This window comes from Musa acuminata, chromosome BXJ1-10 (assembly GCF_036884655.1).
Source record: "Musa acuminata AAA Group cultivar baxijiao chromosome BXJ1-10, Cavendish_Baxijiao_AAA, whole genome shotgun sequence".
Taxonomy (NCBI): domain Eukaryota; kingdom Viridiplantae; phylum Streptophyta; class Magnoliopsida; order Zingiberales; family Musaceae; genus Musa; species Musa acuminata.
Genome location: NC_088336.1, coordinates 35,484,563 through 35,504,934, shown reverse-complemented (window position 1 = coordinate 35,504,934; position 20,372 = coordinate 35,484,563). Strand labels below are relative to the sequence as shown.

Genomic DNA, 20,372 nt, shown 5'->3' with positions numbered 1-20,372 from the left:
CACTTGCTAATGCACTTCCTCTTGGATTAAGCTGGCCATGTTCCTCACCGATGGTCCCCCTTTCCCACTGCACTGCCTCTACCTACTCGACTCCACACCGAGTGCTCATCATTCCCTCCTCCACATCGATTACAATCATCAACATCTAAGTCGGAGGTCAATTTAATGGCTCATCAGCAGTTTGCATGGTATTATTTATGTGTGTTGGGTTGGTCGAATTAACAAGGCTATCGCTACCAGTCCCTCACCTTCTCTCTACTCGGACAATATCCAAGTTGCTTCTCTTACATAGATAGCATTCATTGTTGGGGGATATATATATATATATATAGTATGGATGGTTGACTATAAGACATACTACTACTTACAACAGAATATTTAGCTATTTGATAGGGATTTGGGGATTATGCTTACTTAAACTGAGCTGGTTGCCTGTTCACAGAAATCGATGGAAGAATCTAGTCTCTATAGTTCATGTTTCAACCCCCCTTAGCAGTGGATATAAGTCAACAGTTGTTGTGTCTTATTCATAATTCTCCCCAGTGCAGCAACCTGACTCGGAGTCAACCGTTGACTAACTGGTCATCTATATGTAGTAGTAACATAGATGTTATGTGGATTTTGTTCGCAGAATTTTATTATGTGCAATCCCAGAAAGCCTATATTATTAACACGACGATATCTGAAAGTTGCAAGAAAAAACATAAACTATTTCTCCCATTTGCTTTGCCTATCTCTCATTTTGTTTGTTTGCTTGTTTGTGATCAGCGAAACACACTCGATCTGACTTGTGCCACATATTTTCTTATCCTATCTCTGAAGCTACTTATTTCTTGAATCTGCTCTCCATCAAGTTGCATAGAATGGTAAATTTCAATTATTTTTACGGCCAGTAACAAGTTTTTTCATCTGTGTTTCTAAATATTATATGCTCGCTCTCACATAGAAAGCAACAATATAATGTCCATTGTATCCTCAAATTAGAGATGACAATGCACTGTCTTCTAAGGAATGGAACTACATAGAAATGTATCGTCACCATCGCATGTTGCAGTTGCAGGCAAATCAGAATAGTCCGGCAATCATTACTCGTATAAGATCATTATGATATCATAGTTTTAGGCTTATAGTTGGTTTGACAGAAGTTAGAAGTTCATTTGAATTATTTATAATATTTTTACATAAAATTTATAGTATTTTTATTATGATGATCAAAATATCTTAATAAGATAAATTTTGAATTCTATTTAAGCGATGTTGTTTCTAAACTACAAGTTGCAGGTCTTCGTGTAGTACAATGTGGCACGCATGCATGCATACACGCAGTAAAACCCGGGCACAAATGACGTGGAGCGGCTGCATTCAAATCCTCGGCACAGTTGTCAGCAGAACAACACGTCACACTCTCCGGCCCACGTGCCAGAGCTGTCAGACACGTGCCCCGGAAATGCCGCGGCCTCTGTCATGAGCCCACGTCCAGCTAAACGACAAAATGCCGCCATGCTTTGGAATTTTCGCCCCCGCTATCTAACATGGCTTTTAGCAGCATCACTTCCTTTCCTCTCTCTCTCTCTCTCTCTCTCTCTAACATGGCTTTTAGCAGCATCACTTCCTTTCCTCTCTCTCTCTCTCTCTCTCTCTCTCTCTGTGTCAAGTCTTATCTATATATCTACCTCCCTTCACGCTTCATTTATAGTCTCATTCGGCCTCTCTTTTCTTCAAGCCACATTGCTCTCGTTCATCTTCTTTCCTATGGGAAAGGCATGGCTAGAGGAGGCAAGGTGGAGACAGGCTGGATTCCATAGGTTGAACAGATCCACACGCCATGGGATCTGTGGCATGAGCCGCCGAGGGAAAGGGAGGCGGCCTTCGCGTGCGGCGGCGGCGGCGGTGGAGAGGAAGGTGAGGACGCTGCAGAGGCTTGTGCCCGGCGGAAGGCGGTTGCAGCCGGAGCAGCTCTTCCTGCGCACCGCCGACTATATATTCCTGCTGAGGCTGCAAGTGCATGTCCTGAGAGCTCTTTCCAAGTTGTACCTGCCATGAGCTATATGCATATAAATGGATGGTGATGTGGGCTGTAATAGTATTGGAGTTAAGGGAATATAATACATGTTCCAATTACAGCGGTTTTTGATTCATGGAGTTTTCAGCTTAATTGATTGATTAGTTGTGGATGATTAGCTGCTTCATATTGTACGATCTTAAGATCAAATGCTTCCTTAATTCTTTCCCTTTAAATCCTGTCATATTGAGTTTACTTAATGTGCCTAAGATAGTTGTTGACTTTTTGTTTCATGATATAAAGCAGATTATGTGCATACAATTCTGGAAGAGGTCTTGATTTTTTTTCTCTACCCTCTCTCTCTCTCTCTCTATAGATCTGTGTAAGAGAGAGAGAGAGAGAAGGTCTAATGTCTTCTTTGAGGTCATTCTTTTTCTCTCTTTAACATACATTTTTCTGCTGAGAACTTAGCATTAGAGTTGGTGCCAGATCTGTGTAGAAGATGGATATACCAATCTTTCTTAGGGATTCGTATGCAGAAATTTAAAAGCTTTTCTTTGTTTCTATGTGTCTCTGTTCCTTTATATACGTTCGTATGGAAATCAAGGAATCATCAATTTTAGTACATATAGATGATGATTTTTAGTTTTTTTCATGGTCCATGCGTGGGCATGAAGATACTTCATACTAGAGTTCTTTTGGTTGTGTTATGCATTGAATTATTTCTTGAAATGAGAATGAGAATGATTTCAATTACTCTGTGATATTCCAGCTAATGGAATTGACTTTTCACAGACAGATTTATAGAGAGAGAGAGAGAGAGAGAGAAATGTGGGAATCATCAATATCTTCCTGTCAACTTTGCCTTTTCTTCATGGATCAGAGAGTATGAGTTTTGAGTCAAACAAGGAGAAGAAAACAAAGAGAAAGAGAAGCCTCTTAGTTAGTATGTATATACGAAAGGCAAAATAATAAACATCAGGTTCAATTCATTTTTACATAAAGGTAAAATATACATGCTATCTAATCATTTTGGTTTATAATTAATGATAACATATAAGGCTTCATATTTAGATTTAGCCTCTAACAAATATTAAAGGTTCCAGTAAACCTAACTTTGCTGGTCCCTAAGAAAAAGCTCAGATTTATAGCAACCAATAACTCGCAATGATGCTACTTTGGCAATGGCAACCTGACCTGCTATTCCATGCTTCTCTTTGGAGTAAAGGAAGAAACGAGACAATCAACACTATACCCACCCACCGTCCAATAATGAGAAGCATGCTTGGAGACTCCTTATATGTTTCTTGGCTGTTGTCTAACAGGTATAGGAGGCATTTCCCCAAAGTGAAAGTGTTGGGTGAGAAGAACAAAGGAAGGGAGAGGGTTTGGAAGCTCCACCACATACCTATCTATCCATGTACCGATCAATGTGTGTTGCTGCTAACCTTGCATGCATGCAGTTCCAACAATAAACTATTTTCCCAGCGTTGAATGTTGAAGTCATATGGCTCACTCACTGTAAACACAACACAGTCAAGAATCACAACTATTTTATTGCTTCAAAGTTTGGTTTTGGTAGAGAAATAATAATAATAATAATAATAATAATAATAATAATAATAATCCTCTGTACATATAATTATATGGATTCATTTTTACAAATACAAGCAAAGAAGAAGAAGAAGAAGAAGAAGAAGAAGAAGAAGAAGAATTATGAAGTCATTCAACAACACATAAAACAAAACAGAAATGCTTAATGGCACGGTAAGCAACATGTTTTTGCAGACCAATTTAGCTGCTATGATTAAGAAAAATAGCCACGAGAAGATGGCTCTCATGTGCATTCCCCACCGATCGAATGGATTCCCATTATTCAATAGAGAAATAGGGGGAATTAAAGAACAAAAGCAGCACCCCTCTACTTCCAATTACCAAAATCTTTCTTATCTTGCGATTTGGAACCCAATAATTTGCTTCCAAATCTTGACAACCATATGGCAGTCGAGCAGAAAGTTACTATCTGTTAATTCTTGTGTTTCTGAAACCCAGTAATGCTGTTTATGCGGAGAAACAAGCAGCAGCAGATTTTTCTTTTTGCGAAAGTAAATCAATGAATAATGCCCTCCTCGATTGGAGATTGTCAGCTTAGAGTCTTTGATGCACCTTAATGTCAATAAAGGAATCTGAGTTGAGAAGCACAAGCATGCAAGAATGCACATTTACCTGAGTTGGGTGCTTTGCCGCAAACCAGAACCATCAATAATATGATCCATCATTCACAAAACAACCATTTTCCAATCATGAACTTGGTGGGTCGACAAATCATGAACTTGCATTGTATATGCATCACGAGCACATCGATGACCAGCGTTCTCCAATCGACTCCGGAGTATTATCCATTTCAGACAGACACTGGGAAGACAAGAATCATATATGCATACCGACGTTGCTTTACATATGCAACAACGGATTCGCCGCGTTTGTACATACGAATTTGTGTCAGAACGAGAGGAAGAGTAAAAACCAAAGGAGAGACTTTTGGAGCAATCGAGGAGGAGGGCACAACACTGAATTAATTGGTTGAATCATCATCCTCTTCGCCTTCTCGGATGTCTCGACAGAAACTACGGCTATTGACCAGTGGATACAAAGTCATTCATCCCTCCCAAGAGAAATCATACGAACTCGTTAAACAAATCGGTGGGCAAAACACAAAAACACACTTGTGATAGAAGCAGGAACGTGGACACATCTAATTATAGATATCAATCGATGATGAAACACATGATTGTAGCAGGTGGCAACGAACCTATTTCATTCCATCAGCTATGAAGATTGCAGGGGAACCAATGCATGATGAAGATGATGATGATAGTCTTATCTTTGGGGAACAAAAAGCAAAGATAAGTAAAAAAGGATTTGTTTTCCATACACATCCAGTACATAAATGGGGCCAAGTTAGCTTTATGTATAGTGGGTGGCAACTCTGATATGGTAAATAATATCTCTGAATGCATTAGGGGTTTATCCTTATTCAAATAGATTCTATTAATTATTATTATTATTATTATTATTATTATTATTATTATTATAGTCTGAATCGAGTACAAGAATCAGCAATAGATCACATCACCTTCCTAAAATCAATTCTAATCAGAATTAACAATACTTATTAATAAACAACAGATGATGACATCAGGATAGGCGAGTGAATGAAAGCTTCCTCTCACCAGTTCTCACCACCCGGTGCTCCAAACCGTGTGTAACGGTCAGATCCCCCTCCTTTCCTTGTCCTCTCTTCCCGCCACCTCTCTTGTGTAAACTAACGTCCTTCTCTTTCGACACCACTGCTGCCTTTTACTTTGCTTATCCTGCACGTACTCTTTGCTTTCCTTGCTATCCTTTCCCTTCTCTTCTCTTTACTCCTTTTTGCCGGAACTGTGACTCGGTGGTTGTTTGCTCTCCCACCCTCACTTGCCTTTCATTCGTAACTCCCAAGCGAATCCTCCTGGGTCTGCCCCGTCCCTTTCTTCCCAGTCTCGCTCTGCATCAGCCTTCTCCCTTATCTATCTCCCTTCTCCTTCAGGCCCCCCTCAGGGAATTGCAGCAGCCTTCCCCTGCCAAAGCCGATGCCTCTCTGCGTTTCCCACCTGAGGTGCGTGGGCATTGCCACGGTCGATTTGACTGCTTTGAGCTTTGGTCTCGGGTTCTTTGCCGGGAATAAGGGCAACTTCCATGTTGTTGTTCCCGCGAGATGAATGTTACGTTGCTTACTTTCTTGTTTTCCTTTTATGATTTAGTTGGATTTCTCCTTGTGCAAGTCATTCTTGTTCCAAGATCGTTTTATCATTCTCCCGGGTAGCATCTTCTCATCTTCTGATTTTTGAAGTGTTTTTTGCACTGTTTTTGACGTCCCTAATATGTTTGCGGTTTTGATACTCGAGTCCTGTATATATGATACTTACTATATTGGTTTTTTAGCTGACGGTGGGCTAATTCTTTTCTTGAAATCAGGAATTCTGCAATTTGATTCAGCTTTTTTGAGGGGTCGATATGCCTTTCAACATTGTTTCAGCATGGAACAAGAGACGAAGAAGCAAATCCCACGATCATATGGACCCTTGTACGTGATCTCATTCATTTTTCTTGTTGATTTTTAAGAAGGATGGTTCTTCTCGAAACGAATCTCTTCATCTCTTGATTTCTTGACAGGGATATATGAGCCTGTTGATTATTGGCAACTTAAAGGACAAAAACCCTCTTTCGGAAGGCGCAATTGCTCATCTGTTTTCACTCTCAGGGAAATGGAGGAGGCAACATCTTCATTTAACGAAGAGAACCTGCTCGGAAAAGGAGGATTTGGCCGGGTGTACAAGGGAATTCTCAGGAATGGAGAGGTTCGTGAGTATCGCCATTGTTTTCATGGAAGATTAGGCATCATTTTCAGATTCCTATGCCAGTAGGAACGACACACATCATTTTCCCCTGTTTACACCGTCATTTCACTCACTTGGAACTGTTTCATGTTTGTCATGGAGAAATTAACCGATTTCCACTTTGATTCCATGCATCACCACCTCAAAATCGACAAGTTTATATATTCGTTTTCTATTTGTCGAATGTGATCATTTTGGTTCTCGATAATTTTGTTCTGAGTTTTCCGAGACAGTGAAGTAACAAAGAGAAGTGGATTTTGTGCAGACTGTTGGCGAGTCGGCACACACCTGCTTTGATGCTTTCTCATACTGACATGTATCGAACGATTTATAGGTTGTTGCGATCAAGAAGATGGATTTACCTCCTTATAAACAAACTGACGGTGAACGCGAGTTCCGAGTAGAAGTAGACATCTTGAGCAGACTGGAACATCCAAATTTGGTAACACTGATCGGATATTGTGCTGACGGGAAGGATAGGTTTCTCGTCTACGAGTACATGCCGAATGGAAACCTTCAAGATTATTTGAATGGTTGGTTCCATTAAGTTGCAGTATCATCTTAATCTGTTCTGTATAAACATCATTCTTAATCAAATTTCTCCCGTCCATTCATAAGGAATTAGGGAAACAAAGATGGACTGGGCTTTGAGGCTGAAGGCAGCACTCGGAGCAGCGAGGGCTTTGGCTTATCTTCATTCCAGTTCTGCTGCTGGTATTCCTGTTGTGCATAGAGACTTCAAATCTTCCAACATTCTCTTGAATGAATACTTTGAGGCCAAGGTAATGAAGAGATTAAGTATCCACGAATTACGAATCTGATGCAACTTGTGGTGCTACAGTGTTGCATGGCATGACTGTGATGATTGCTCGACTCCTCAGATTTCTGACTTTGGACTTGCTAAGCTAATGCCGAACGGTGAGGATATATATGCAACCACAAAGCTCCTAGGTACTTTTGGCTACTTTGATCCTGAGTATGCATTGGTATGCATCCACTTCCTCTTGATTTCTTAGTGAATTATGATTCATAACTAGTTTCTAAGCTCTGCTGCAGTCTCTTACTACAGTTTCTGAACTACCCTGCTTCATGCTTTCTTCCAATTAAAATAGATTGATGTATCAGAATTGAGTTTTCCGCGGCCCAGTTTTATAATCGGTATTTCGAAAGGCAGGCAATCATCTCACACTTTAGTGTCATGAAAGTGGCTAATCCTTTCGAAAACAAATGAAGACGATCGATGTTGTTTAATGTTCTAAATTCGGATACAATGGCATGAATGCCTAAGTGAAGGTTGGATGTCCGGAAGGCAGTTTATGTTCAGCACTCTTCCCCGAAGAGAGTCAAATTTCAAAGAAGAAACATGTTCAAGTTTTTTTTTTTTCTTTGAATACTTTCCAACTTGAAACATGTTCAAGTTTGATTCCACAGTAGACCAAAAAAAATGCTTAACTAATCCTTCTGTATATTTAGTTATACAGTGCTTTCTTTCTTATAACTAACTCTGCAACACCTACAGAAAGCTTCGACTTCTAATAAGATTTCCTCGATTTTTACAGACAGGAAAGCTCACCTTACAGAGTGATGTCTACGCCTATGGCGTCGTCCTGCTTGAACTGTTGACCGGTCGGACAGCAGTAGAACTCAACCGGGGTCCTTGTGAACAAAATCTTCTGTTACAGGTACAGGACTTTGAATTGTAGGATAGATAACCTACGGGTAAATGCAGTAAGCTCATGAAGGCTTACATGTTCTAGGTTCGACATCTATTAAATGATCGAAAGAAATTGCGAAAAGTGGTTGATCCTGACATGGCTAAAAGCTCATATACCATGGACTCCATCTCCATGTTTGTAAGCCTCGCCGCACGCTGTGTTCGCATGGAAAGCAGCGGGAGGCCATCCATGGCAGAGTGTGTGAAGGAGCTGCAACTCATCATATGCGCCAATACGAGAGTATAAACAAACCATGTTGTGAACAACTCAGATTCGTAGGAACAGGTTTTTGTATGTTAAGCATCCGATTGAAGATTTCTTTTGCCATTTTTTTTTTAATGTCATTCGAGATACTGCAAACAATTCAAGACACAGTGTGAATAATAGGAGTGTTGTGTTTCGGAATCCATTTCTTTCTTGTGAATGTTTTCCTTGATAACTTCTTCTTGTTCTGTGAGTAAAGGTTTTGGGTCGAGACAGAATGATGGAAACTTAGCACGATCTCCATCCACAAAAAATACAGCCTTGAAGTTGGCATTCCTAAATCTGATGTCTTAGTCATGATTAATTCTCTCAGAATTAGATTCGAGGAAAACTATAGTTTCCATCCATGTTTTGACTCCTCACCTGTGACTTTTTCTTGACCTGCATAGCCTGGACTTCCGGGATGATCATTTCACCCCCAAACACAAACTCTTCGCCACGAATGGGATTCCTAGAGAGACAGAAATCTTTGTTTCAAACTCTTAAATAAGAGACGTATGAATGGGATGGGATTCAAGAACACATCCGCATGGTTTATTCAAGAACCAACAAAATGTTAAGGAATTTACTGACTATGAATGATAAAAAATGTACAAAATAGTCGACTAAGAAGGTAGAAAATTTTTCTCGAGAGTCGCAAGCAGTAGATCGCTCCACATATCGATAGGCCCAGGCAAGCACCAGTGCAAGCAGTCATTGACACTCGCCTTCGATTTCTTGGTCCAGTGATCCCCAGGATGCGCGTCAGCCCTCAGCATCATAGCTTTGGTGACATCCAATACCCCAAACCTCATCTTCCCTCCGCTCTCTTGTCGTCTTACTCTCTCGATCTCTTCCAACTGAATCTTTCTTATCTCCCAGGCGACATCATCCAGGAGTATCCGAGTCTCATTCAATGGCCGAGTCCTATTGCAGTATCCTCCGGTGAGCCAAGAGCCATTCTCAAAGTGTGACGATGTGAAGGTCCTCAAGAAGGTGACAAGCCCTTCACAATCCTTGCATGAACTTATGTACTGCAGGGCTGTTCTGAGCGCCCTTCTGATGGTCACAGTGACGTCGAACTCTGTCAGGTTTTGCCCCCTGCAGTTGACGCAACCGATCATCTTTCCCTCTTCATACAAATGGATCCCTCTGAAGAACCAGTTGCCACCGGAGAGGACGGCATAATCTACACCAGGAAGCTTCTCTGCCCAATTGGTGCTCACCTTGTCCAGGTGAATCTCAAATGAGTTTGAAGCTGTTCCATTTATGATTGTCGGTCTCGCTTCTACGAAATACTCTGTCCACATGACCATGAGGGTGAAATCATGCGGTGGGAAGTACCATGTCACGTATTTCCCAATTGAATCCCTGGAAACTTCCCTTGGAGTCTCTGCCTGCACCACAAGTAGCACATCATGTTGTAGTCGTAGCACCAGCAATGAAGGCATAAGATATCACCTGAGACAGGAGACATAGCAAAGAATCGATCTGATTCCGGGCCAGGGAGTCTCCGATGAAGGCCATCTTCTTCCCTCTAACTATGTTCAAGAACGTCTCGGGCTCAAACCTCGGTATGTCGCAACTATCCGGTTGCCATCGCCAATACAAATAGCTCTGATCCTTGCCATACTTGCCGCAGTTATTGATATCAGGGTACGTCGGGCATGTCAGGTTGGTGTAGATCGATGCTCCTGCTTCTTTCACCCACTTGCCCTTCGATGTGTCGCATTGCTCTTCGTTGCCATCTGCACCGACGGAAGAAGGAAGTTACCATCATAATGCATCGACGCTGCCGAGCAGTGGAAGAAATGTGGTGCAGTGAAGTTACCAGCGGAGAGTTGTGGGGAGGAAGAACTGTTGTGCACTGGCGTCACACCGCTGGTGTTAGCAGGGAGAGAAGGGCTTTGGTTTGAGACATCACTGGTGGTGACGAGAGGGCTTTGGGTGAGAACAGCTTTGATACTGATGCTGAAAGTGGAGGATGAATGCATGATGAAGAGGGCAAGGATGGTGGAGATGACCAGTAGCCACAGCAGAGGGCCGACCTTCCTCTGGATCACACTCCACTCCATGCTTGCTGCAGTGGAGCATTGGCATGGAGGGAGGGAGAGAGAGAGAGAGCAGGAGGAACCATCTTAATGGACATGGCATGGGAGCCCAAGGTATGTGGAGTATTCAGAAGGGTGGGCACAACCACTCTCAACCTGCTTCTTCCCTCGTTAGCTCAACTGATGAGGAAATTGCAGAGGACAAGTGACCTTGGGTTGTATGGAAACTTGGTTTGCTTCTCATGGTAGGTAGGTAGAACTGGTGGCGGAGTTGCCTTCATCATCAACCTTGGTTTCACTACCAAATCAAAACTGGGAAGAGACACCACACCATTGCCGAACATTGTTGTTATGGACTCAACCTCGACACCTACCACAGAGCTCCCATAAAACTTGTCTTTGCAGTTGTCACCATTGCTGAACATTGTTGTTATTACATAGTGTGTCCATCCATATTCATTATTACCTTCAAAGAAGAAGCTTCTCTTTGCAGCCAGCCTCCTTTCAACGGAGGCAACATCTTTTCCGGTTAACTTGGCAAAATATTAATCTCCTTTCAACGGAGGCAACATCTTTCAAAGCGCAATCGTTGATGTCACTATATGCATCCAAGAGCTGTAGTTTATTTGAGATTGGTCACCATGGTATCTTTAATCTTTAACCAAAGACACAGCACATCTGAGGAGGATAATGCCAAGCAAGAACGATATAATCAATCCAATCCAATCCATCCAGGAATTCCAACAGTCGATAACCTGGATAGAAAAGCCACGTCCCAAAATGCTAAGCACAGTTTAGTTTGCTGCATCGGCCGTAACCATCGGTAGAGGTGTAGCAGAAAGTATCAGCGGAAGAAGTACCCAACTTTTCATTGGTCAACGGATCACACGGTTGGGTGTGGGTGCATTAGTTTACCTAACAAATGTATCGAGCAACACCATTAATGACATGAACACAACGAAACACCGTTCAAGTCCTCCTCGGCTGTGACTTCTAACTCCAGTTTACACGTTCGTGCTTGTCTTGAGGAAAGTGTTTGGAGACAAAATTTAGGCTTTCCATTTTCCTCTTATTTGCTTTGTTGTTGGAGAAGAAAGATCGTTAATAATGACACAATCTGTCTTATTTGATAGTGATTTGGGCTCATCAAAATATTTAAATTGGAATCGATAATAATATATTCTTATGTATCAATCATAATTTTATTTATTTTTGATATGAAACTAATCGAGTATTATAAATAAATAAAATATATATAATAATAATAATAATAATAATGATTGAGAAGAAGCCTTAGCCCCATTAGATGATTAGGCCTTTGAGATAAATATTCGAAAAAAGATGAACAGCTTAGTATTAGATAGAAGGACATTATTCCTTGTTCTCCTTTAATAGATATATTAGGAATACAGAGGTATATGTCAGATGGTTCTTTTTTGTTTTTCTAATAAAAAACATGTTATCTATATCAAAGCATTACAAAAGACACTTGTCTATTAAACCATAATTAACATACCAATAAAAATAGAAATTATCCTCATTTAGTGATATGATTTTATGATGTCTATATTTTATAAATATGATAAATGATATGCTCATATTTTTTTTATTTTTAAGATTGAGGTACATCAACCTTCAAATGATTTTATTTTAAGCTAAAAAGTAATGTATATTTAAGTTTTTTTTTTATAAAATTTTATAATAATTCAAGATTGTTTGATCAATTAAAATAGTAAAATAAAACTTCTTCGTAGAATTATGTGATAGTTTGATTTAATTTAGGTTAATTATATATTATCTTTTTATTATTAGTTATTTTTAGTATTTCGATCCTTGCTCTTTTAAAAGTTATATTGGAATTCCTATAATAACGATAGTAAAATATTGAAATCTCTACACAGAGTTTAAAATATAATATTATAATATTAAAAATTAAGAGATTTTATTGAAATAATGAGTTAAATGTTTTATTTTCGTTACGATGTAACTTTTGAAAGGACAAAAATCGAAATACTAAAAATAACTAATTAGTGGGGATAATATGTAATTAGCCCCACTTAATTTTAACTAATAACTAATTAGTGGACTGAGTTGACTTGATGCATTATATTGCAGTGATGATCGAAACTAGCATGATAATTTGTTTTATAAAACAATTAAAAAAAATCTTAACCATATGCTTACTTACGTTGTATCTGAAAGAATATATCTTTTTGATCCCTTCCCTTCCCTTCCCTTCCCTTGTCAGGTAAATGCCGATTATGGCTATCATGTAGATTCGTTTGTCACGTTCTTAACAATCTCACTGTATTTGAACTTCTCAAAATTGCTGCTTTCTACAGTATAATCTACAGAAACCAGAAGCAAAAGCTTCTTCTTCCCCAAATTATTATCTGAACCAGAGGTACCAGAACTGATGCGCGCTCTCTCTCTCTCTCTCTCTCTCTCTGTCTGTCTAATGAACGTGACAATGTGAGCCATGCCAAAGATTGCAGGTTGGCCGCCAGCAACAACAGCCATGGTCCCAACTCGAAATTGCAGCATCGGCCATGGCCAAGACCATGAGTTCGTTAGCAGCAGCAGAAGGAGGAGGCGCGGGCGGGAGGCCAGATGAGATGCCTTTGCTCCGTACCGCACTCATTGAGCTGTATTGTTTGGATGTATTCCATCCCAATCTGATGCCATGTCCCCCATTCCCATTCCATTATTCTCTCTCTCTCTCTCTCTCTCTCTCTGGCCATGTATCCTGCTCACGGAAGATGAGTCTCTTCAGGCAAGGCCAAAGCAGGAAACAGCAGGAAAGGGAGTAAAGCTGCTCTCGCTCTCTCTCTCTCTCTCTCTCTGCGCTTTAAAGTGCTCTTGGGAACGTCTGGTTGTATGGCTCGTGAGCCATACTTTTGTGTGCTTTTCCACTCTGCCTCTCCTACAAAACGATGCTGCAAGGACATTAGCCTACAGTGCAAGAATCTGGCAATCACCACTCCATCAACAAGTGGGCTCCTGTACTGCTGAAACATCTCACTACTCAATTCTCCTAATTTTATAGAATGACTGCCACATTTCCTACGAGTACTATATATATATATATATCATATGGATGGAACGAGATGTTGATGTCACTTAACTCACCTTCACCATTTTATAGAATCACTGATGCCAGAAAAGACTGATTCTGCTCATATATCTTAATGCATTATCCAACAAAAGATTTGATTCATATCTGCAAAAGGTAGCAACCGATGCTAACAAAAAAGGCATGAAAGCAGATATGTTCTCATTCAAAAATTAATTGCTCTGATTTGGGCATTTCCAGTTGCAGAGTTAGGAACATGGAACTGTAGAGTAGCTTTTCCAAATGCATAGATGTATCAATTTTCTTTTATTGATTTGGAATAACACAACCTTCAAAATACATCATTCGAGGGTGCAGCCTGAAGCCAGATGAATACACATCCTCTCCAGGTTGACATGCATTGTCTAAACAATACATTAAAGATCCTTAACAATCAATCACACAAACAAAGAAAACCAATCTCCATAATACATACTGATGTGGCTGACTGAGGAGGACATCGGCCCCACCGACAACAGATGTGGAGCAAACTGCCATTTGGAATCTATCCTTGCTCACATGTAGTACTGGTTACCCGCATCTTTGACTGCCATCTCATTCTCACCCTCGGCTGTAGAAACACCCGATCAGTTGATATCTCTTTCATCCAGCAATGAGTGCTGCCTGTGATTCTTACAGCCCCCACACCCTCCACAAACAAGATCATGTCCCTCCACTCTCACCACCAGAAAATAATGGCAGATCCCCCTCCCTCGAGAATCTGCAACACTTTGCTATCATAGCCTATAAAGATAGCAAAGATCCACAAATGAAAGAACTTCAAAAAAAAAAGAACCAAAAATAATAATCATCCACCCGGCTTACTTCCTCGTTAGACACACAATCATAAACCAGAATCCTAATTGCTTCACTAAGATCCCCAGACTCCTCTGAAAAATAATGAGGAATCTGCAAATCCAAAAAAAAAAAAAAAAGAAATTGCCTACGCACTGTAGAAATATGCAGCTGATTTTACGAAGCCCACTTCCTAGAATAGAAAAAAAAAAAAAAAAAAAAAAAACTTATCAGGTTTCCTGTAAACTCTCCTTGTCATTATCCACCCATCAGCAATTGTTGTTCAGCTTCCTTCTTTTATTGGGTGGGGAAGAAGAGGATGATACACTTGGCCCCATGTTCATTGGGGTGGTAACTCTGAGTTGCGGAAGAATCATTGGAGGCTCTCTCCTCGTGATATCGACAATTACTTGCTTCAGCGATTGATAGCAATCGGCAATCCCTTCCTATGAAAAAGAAAAATGCAGCCTAGTATACTTTTTTTCTATCAAAGCTGCACAGTTTTAGCTACTTCGAGACTGAATATTTCTCACCTCTATTAATCCGGTGCACCACGATGCTGCAATTCCAGGATTAACAAATGTTAGATCCTTAACCTCATCGGTCGCACAAATAATGGAAGCTGCAGCAAGTGATGATGGGCGGTGACTTAGGAACTTTATGTCTGTTACACCAGATGTTTCAGCTTAAATCGAGAATGCAGTTCTTAATTATTCATATTGTAATGACAATCATAATTACGTAACCTTTCGTTGTTGCCAATGTAATTTCGGTGACCCGTGAAACCAAAGATCTTGCATACTTTCCTGCAGGGTCGATCTTGTGAACAAAGAATTTAATGAAAGTGAAGGGTGTCACAGATCGCAGTCTCCAGTTCAATGCATTGAGCACAAGAAGCTCCATTCTGAGAATTGTGCGAGGTTCGAAAATGAACTTTGCACCCTCAACCTAAGCAAATCAAAAAATGAAGATTAGCTAATACAGTTGACCAAATAAAATGTGTTCAGGTTTCTTTTACCTGCAAGTCTAATAGGGATGGGAGCAGGGTCTCCTCCAATTTTGCAGCCAGGGAGAGGCATGCCACCGACAGAAGTTGCAATGCCCATTCATTTTGCTGCATGGGCAGATCAAACATGTATGAGATAACCTATCTTCTTAAAACAAAAAATAATAATAATGGAAAAGGTTCCATGATACAACTAATAAGACTGTGCTGAATTTTGTTCTATTTTTATGTTTGCAGATGCAGCTAGGATCATTGTCACCCCCAAGTTAGCAATTAAAAAAGTACATGTGAATGCTAACTTTGTGGATGAGAAGACTAGTATTTATTCTCCATCATCCAATCCTGTTCTTTTCCTAATTTTTCTGGACTGACCAGAAATGTTAGGTAAACCAACCCCTCTAACCTAGTGTAAATGATCACTTTCCTTTCCATAGGGGTCTTAATAGTACATAGAAGGAAGCATAAAATTTAGGAATCCAAGTCGAAAGCATAAAGGAAAGGGCGATCAGGGCAACAGGGTGAGCAACCTCGCCGCAAGGCCAAGGCTTGCACTCTCATATTTACTCATGTGCCAAATCGGAGAACATTTTCAACTCTTGCCTCTACAAAGAAAAACTAATAGTATTTTTTTTTTCCTCTATGCACAAACAAAAAAAATTATTTTTCAATATGGCTCCAAAAGTTTTACTAATATTAATGAATCTACAACCACCCTTCTATCCATAATCCATAGGAACATACTTTCTCATCGAACTCCCTTATGTGGCCAAACTTAGTTTCCTTAAGATGATACTGCAAAACAACCAAAGATGTATAAAGATTTTAGCGTTGGTTATTTGTCATTCCTCGAGTCACGGGAAATCTCAAACTCATTCCTTTTAAGAATTAACATAAAACTATAATGTAATTACGAGAAGAGAAGAGAAGAACATTGGGAATGAACAAACCGGTAAGCGGTGAGAAGAGAGGAAGCGATCCAAGTAGTTAACGGCAAGATACGCCGTCAATGGACGGAAACCGTAGTACACATGCACCTGAAAAGAAGGGAAAAGAAATAACAATAGAGCACTTCAAACTTCCGCCAGACGACGGTAAGGGGATCCGGCTCGAGATAGCAAATCACTACAGAATCGAGATAGCATGCGCCGGCGGGGGACCTTGAGGATCCAGGCGACGGCCTCCTGGCGCGCCGCCGAGTCGAGCGATTTGGACCGGAACCGGTCCGGGTAGTCGAACCCGGGCGAGTAGTCCGTCTCCGCCTCTATGAGCCCGGCGATGGATTCGTCCGATTCATCGGGGAACTCGACCAGACCCACGGCGCCGCCCGGCGAGTCTCCGGCGAGTACACTAGCGTCTTCCCTGCACAAAAGGTCGCCGCAGGAGGCGTGGTCTGATGGCGTGAACGGCATGGTCTCCTCATTGCTTTCCCATCGTCGCGGAACACCAAAAGCCCCCACACAGAGAGATAGAGGAAAACGTAGAGAGAGAGAGAGAGAGATAGAGAAAAAGAGACTGGGATAGAGCGAGTCAGAGCGAGGAAGCGGGATGGGGAAGGCCGGAAGGGGAGGAGAAGAGAATATGGCAGTGGAGAGAGAGAGAGAGAGAGAGAGAGAGAGAGAGAGAGGGAGTAAAGAATGATAAGAGGTTTTGTTCTTCGATGTATATATTTTATGATAAGGCGAGTATGCAAGTAAAAGAATATATATATATATATATATATATATATATATATACGATATTTATGATATCTTATTGAATATTATAAAACCTAATCTCAACTAACACAACGAAGAAGCTATGAAATATAGTCTTCTAATATTATACGACAAACAATATCATAAGAGATAGACATTGGTGTCAATTATAATATTTTTCAAAAGCTATATAGTGTTTTGGACACCTCACAAAAAAGATTATAAATCAACCTAATAACTTGTACAAAACACTATGAATCACCCTTACAAATATGATCTTCTAATACCCTGTATATAACAAACAGTATCATAAGAGAGAGAAGATCATATCAATTATAATATCTTTTAATATCTATATAGTGTTTTAGATTAATTGTACAATGTTCTAGATATCTTATCAAAAATAAGATTGAAGAAAAAAACTATAAATTATCCTAACTACAAGTTATGTGACTTTCTAATGCTCTACTGTTCTAAATATCTTTTGTAATCTAGATAACGAAGATTCGAGTTACGAAAATAATCTTTTTAAATATTTAAGAGTAAGACTATATATATATATATATATATATATATATATATTGATTATCTCTAGAATTCACATTGACGAAAATCTTATGCAATAAGTATGCCTTTAGCAGTAGTTAATAATTTATAGTAAAAAATTATATGAAAGTAAGTTTTTAGATTATGTATATAAGTGGTAAAGTCAGAATATTACATTTTATATATTTTAGTATCAAAATATTAATCTAATAATAGTGTACTTGACATAAATATAGGCAAAGATTAAAATAATCTTAAGATGAATTTTTTTTTTTTTGGTCACCCTATGGTACTTTTCATTTCTATATTTCATAAAGAGAGCTAATTCCATTTATAAGAAAACCAAAATATCCTAAACACTTAGTTTTCTGTCAAAATAAAATTTTGGGCTTGAATAATTATGGTTTATAATATATTTGAACATTGTTACCTTAATTTTCATTACTAAAACAAAAACCCTATAACTCCATTGGAATGTATTGTGATGGAATAATAATGTCTCATTATCATTCCTTCCTAATAAATGATTGCAAACATTGTAAGATTTTTAAAATATTTGAACCTAAAGTTAAGAGAAAGTGAACAAAAAAAAAAAATAATAGAATTGTTATTATGGTTTGTTTGAAATTAGGACTAAACCATCATAAATTTCATCCAAAATGATTCAAATTCTCATTCTAATAACTTTATAATACTCCCATAGTTATTTATTGATAAGGAAAATTTTAATTGTCTGAAATTGAGTTATAATATTTTTTTATTAGGGTTATAATGTTTTAATTTGGTGACAAAAACACTACAAGTCTATTCAAAGATATTCTAACTAAAATTTAAATAAATAAAAATAAAAATAAAAATATATCATAACCCTATTAAAAAAAGAAAGTTCGATTAAACCAAAAGGGCTGTAATTTAATACTAAATCAGTTCAATCATAACATGTTCGCTAATCTCTACTTATGATGATGATATCAGACGGTCGTCGTCGTTCAAATGCCACCAAAATGTTAACAGAGAACCATCAAATTCCCGGCCAATCAGAGGACGAAGCCCAGTCAAAGTGCAGTCAAAGTGGTGTCCGGCATCACACTGTTTGCACTCTGCCCAAATCAACACTTACGGTGGAGTCAGTAACTCTTAATCCGTTTGCCTCCTCTGTCTTCTTCCCCAGCAGATATAATAATAGATCAAGTGGGGGGAAGAAAACCTGCGCAAGAGCCATGTGAACTCGAGTCTCTATTTCCTCCATTACCATCTCTTGTGGTGCTGAGTCGGGTGAAAACTTTTTGCCTGTAGCCAGCCAGCCAACTAGCCATTCACCACCGGCCATGGTGGGCAGCAGGAAGATTCCAGCAGCAGGTAAATGCGATGGGTGTTGTTGGAATGCAGTGTTGACCCTCGGTCAAACTGACAAATCTGGGGACATTATGGTATGGCTCGAGGGTTGGGAGCTTGTGCCACAGGTCTGCAGGGAAGGCATGGGAGTCGGTGCATGAGAAGAATAAATGTCCGGGCTCTGTTGTCACCTTGCAAAGTAAAAATATAGAGTGGTTCACAAAAGCTTCATCCGATGAGGAACAACACAGAGTTGGTGATGATGCCTCAACACTCGAGATCCAAATGCTTTGTCAAGCCCTTCCTTGTGCCTAATAACTCTTTCTGATTTACTATGATCTCTTTATTCTCGTGCTATAAAGATCTGCATAACTCAGTTTATGGGGCTCTTTTATTGTTTCATGCAATTGTTCATGCTCTTAATTCATCTTCCACACATGACACGGTTGATGTGCCTGCAAAATGAAATCACTCGAGACCGCTTTGCCGACTTCTGTCAGGTCACTGATGAGCTGCTCATTCTCGAGGAGTAGCTCGAATGCCAGTGAGGCGCTTGTTGAAATGTTGGTAGGCGCTCCCTACCAGGAACCAAACCACAGCTTGAGCATTGTTCTGGGAGTGTCCACATTATCGAGTACTGACATTGCACGAGCCTTCCCAGGAAACGCTTCTCTCGAGCACGAGCGCACAGCAGTCTCTCTCGGCGACTCCCACTTTCCAATCCCTATAACTCCTGCTCGAGTTTGATTTCTATCCCTACTCTACGAAGTTAGGTTTGCTGAGATCGGCTGTGGGTTTGGTGGATTGCTTGTTGGCCTCTCTCGCCTTCTATTTCCGGACACTCTTAATGCTAGCTAGACATGGAGCTCCGAGATTAGGTATGAAGTAGCTTTCGTGCATAATTCTTGAGGAGGAATAGTTTATTAAGTTAGTAGTTTCATTCTGGAGGAGGAAGAACCAGTTTTGACATCTCTACAGTTTGTGATAAGCGAGTCGGAGAGCATGATGCTCTGGTCTTATAAGTGGCTTTCTTCCAAGTACAGAAGCCCGACTGTCTGTCGAGCTATCTTATACGATGCTGCTTGTTTTCCGGCAGGCAGCTGCTTGCTGCTGCCCTTCTCTTATTGCCGAAGCCTCGGTTCTCCTGATTCTTTGGATTAATGGATTGTCTATATATATGTATATATATGGTATGTCTACGACTGATCAGAACAGCATCCGGAAGCAAAAGAATGATCATGACAGCGAAGACTTGCAAGTTGAGAGTGTTAGGCACTACTCTCACCTCCTTCATGGTTACCAACTCATGTCATCATCAGAACCGCTGCCATGGATCCCCCAGAGTGAGTTTAATCATTAACCGAAGGGAAAAAAGGATCATTTTTTTCTTAGCAGCTGAGACAATGTTGACGATTCCATTCTTGCCTTAAAAGG

General features: G+C 39.9%; 3 protein-coding genes across 4 annotated transcripts; 1 reads left to right on the top strand and 2 right to left on the bottom strand.

Moving 5' to 3' along the window:
* Positions 1-5,449: 5,449 nt before the first annotated feature.
* LOC135594733 (probable serine/threonine-protein kinase PBL28) lies at positions 5,450-8,565 on the top strand. Its single transcript, XM_065085217.1, has 8 exons — positions 5,450-5,660; positions 6,020-6,128; positions 6,218-6,402; positions 6,776-6,974; positions 7,060-7,223; positions 7,323-7,427; positions 8,001-8,123; positions 8,199-8,565. The coding sequence occupies exons 2-8, from the start codon at positions 6,059-6,061 to the stop codon at positions 8,400-8,402; spliced, it is 1,050 nt and encodes a 349-aa protein (XP_064941289.1). The 5' UTR covers positions 5,450-5,660; positions 6,020-6,058; the 3' UTR covers positions 8,403-8,565.
* A 353-nt stretch (positions 8,566-8,918) lies between these two features.
* Positions 8,919-10,566, bottom strand: LOC103969719 (xyloglucan O-acetyltransferase 3). Its single transcript, XM_009383357.3, has 3 exons — positions 10,231-10,566; positions 9,861-10,147; positions 8,919-9,796 (listed from the first exon to the last, which is right to left on the bottom strand). The coding sequence occupies exons 1-3, from the start codon at positions 10,472-10,474 to the stop codon at positions 9,026-9,028; spliced, it is 1,302 nt and encodes a 433-aa protein (XP_009381632.2). The 5' UTR covers positions 10,475-10,566; the 3' UTR covers positions 8,919-9,025.
* Positions 10,567-13,810: 3,244 nt separating this feature from the next.
* Positions 13,811-16,983, bottom strand: LOC103969718 (cyclin-D2-1). 2 transcript variants are annotated; one of them, XM_009383356.3, is made up of 6 exons: positions 16,521-16,983; positions 16,311-16,397; positions 15,376-15,471; positions 15,104-15,305; positions 14,891-14,979; positions 13,811-14,803 (listed from the first exon to the last, which is right to left on the bottom strand). In XM_009383356.3, exons 1-6 carry the CDS (start codon positions 16,770-16,772, stop codon positions 14,627-14,629), a joined length of 903 nt encoding a protein of 300 aa, XP_009381631.2. In that variant the 5' UTR covers positions 16,773-16,983; the 3' UTR covers positions 13,811-14,626. The 2 variants fall into 2 exon arrangements, with proteins under 2 accessions (XP_009381631.2, XP_009381630.2); XM_009383355.3 differs by having other exon boundaries at positions 14,891-15,021; positions 16,521-16,981.
* Positions 16,984-20,372: the final 3,389 nt, after the last annotated feature.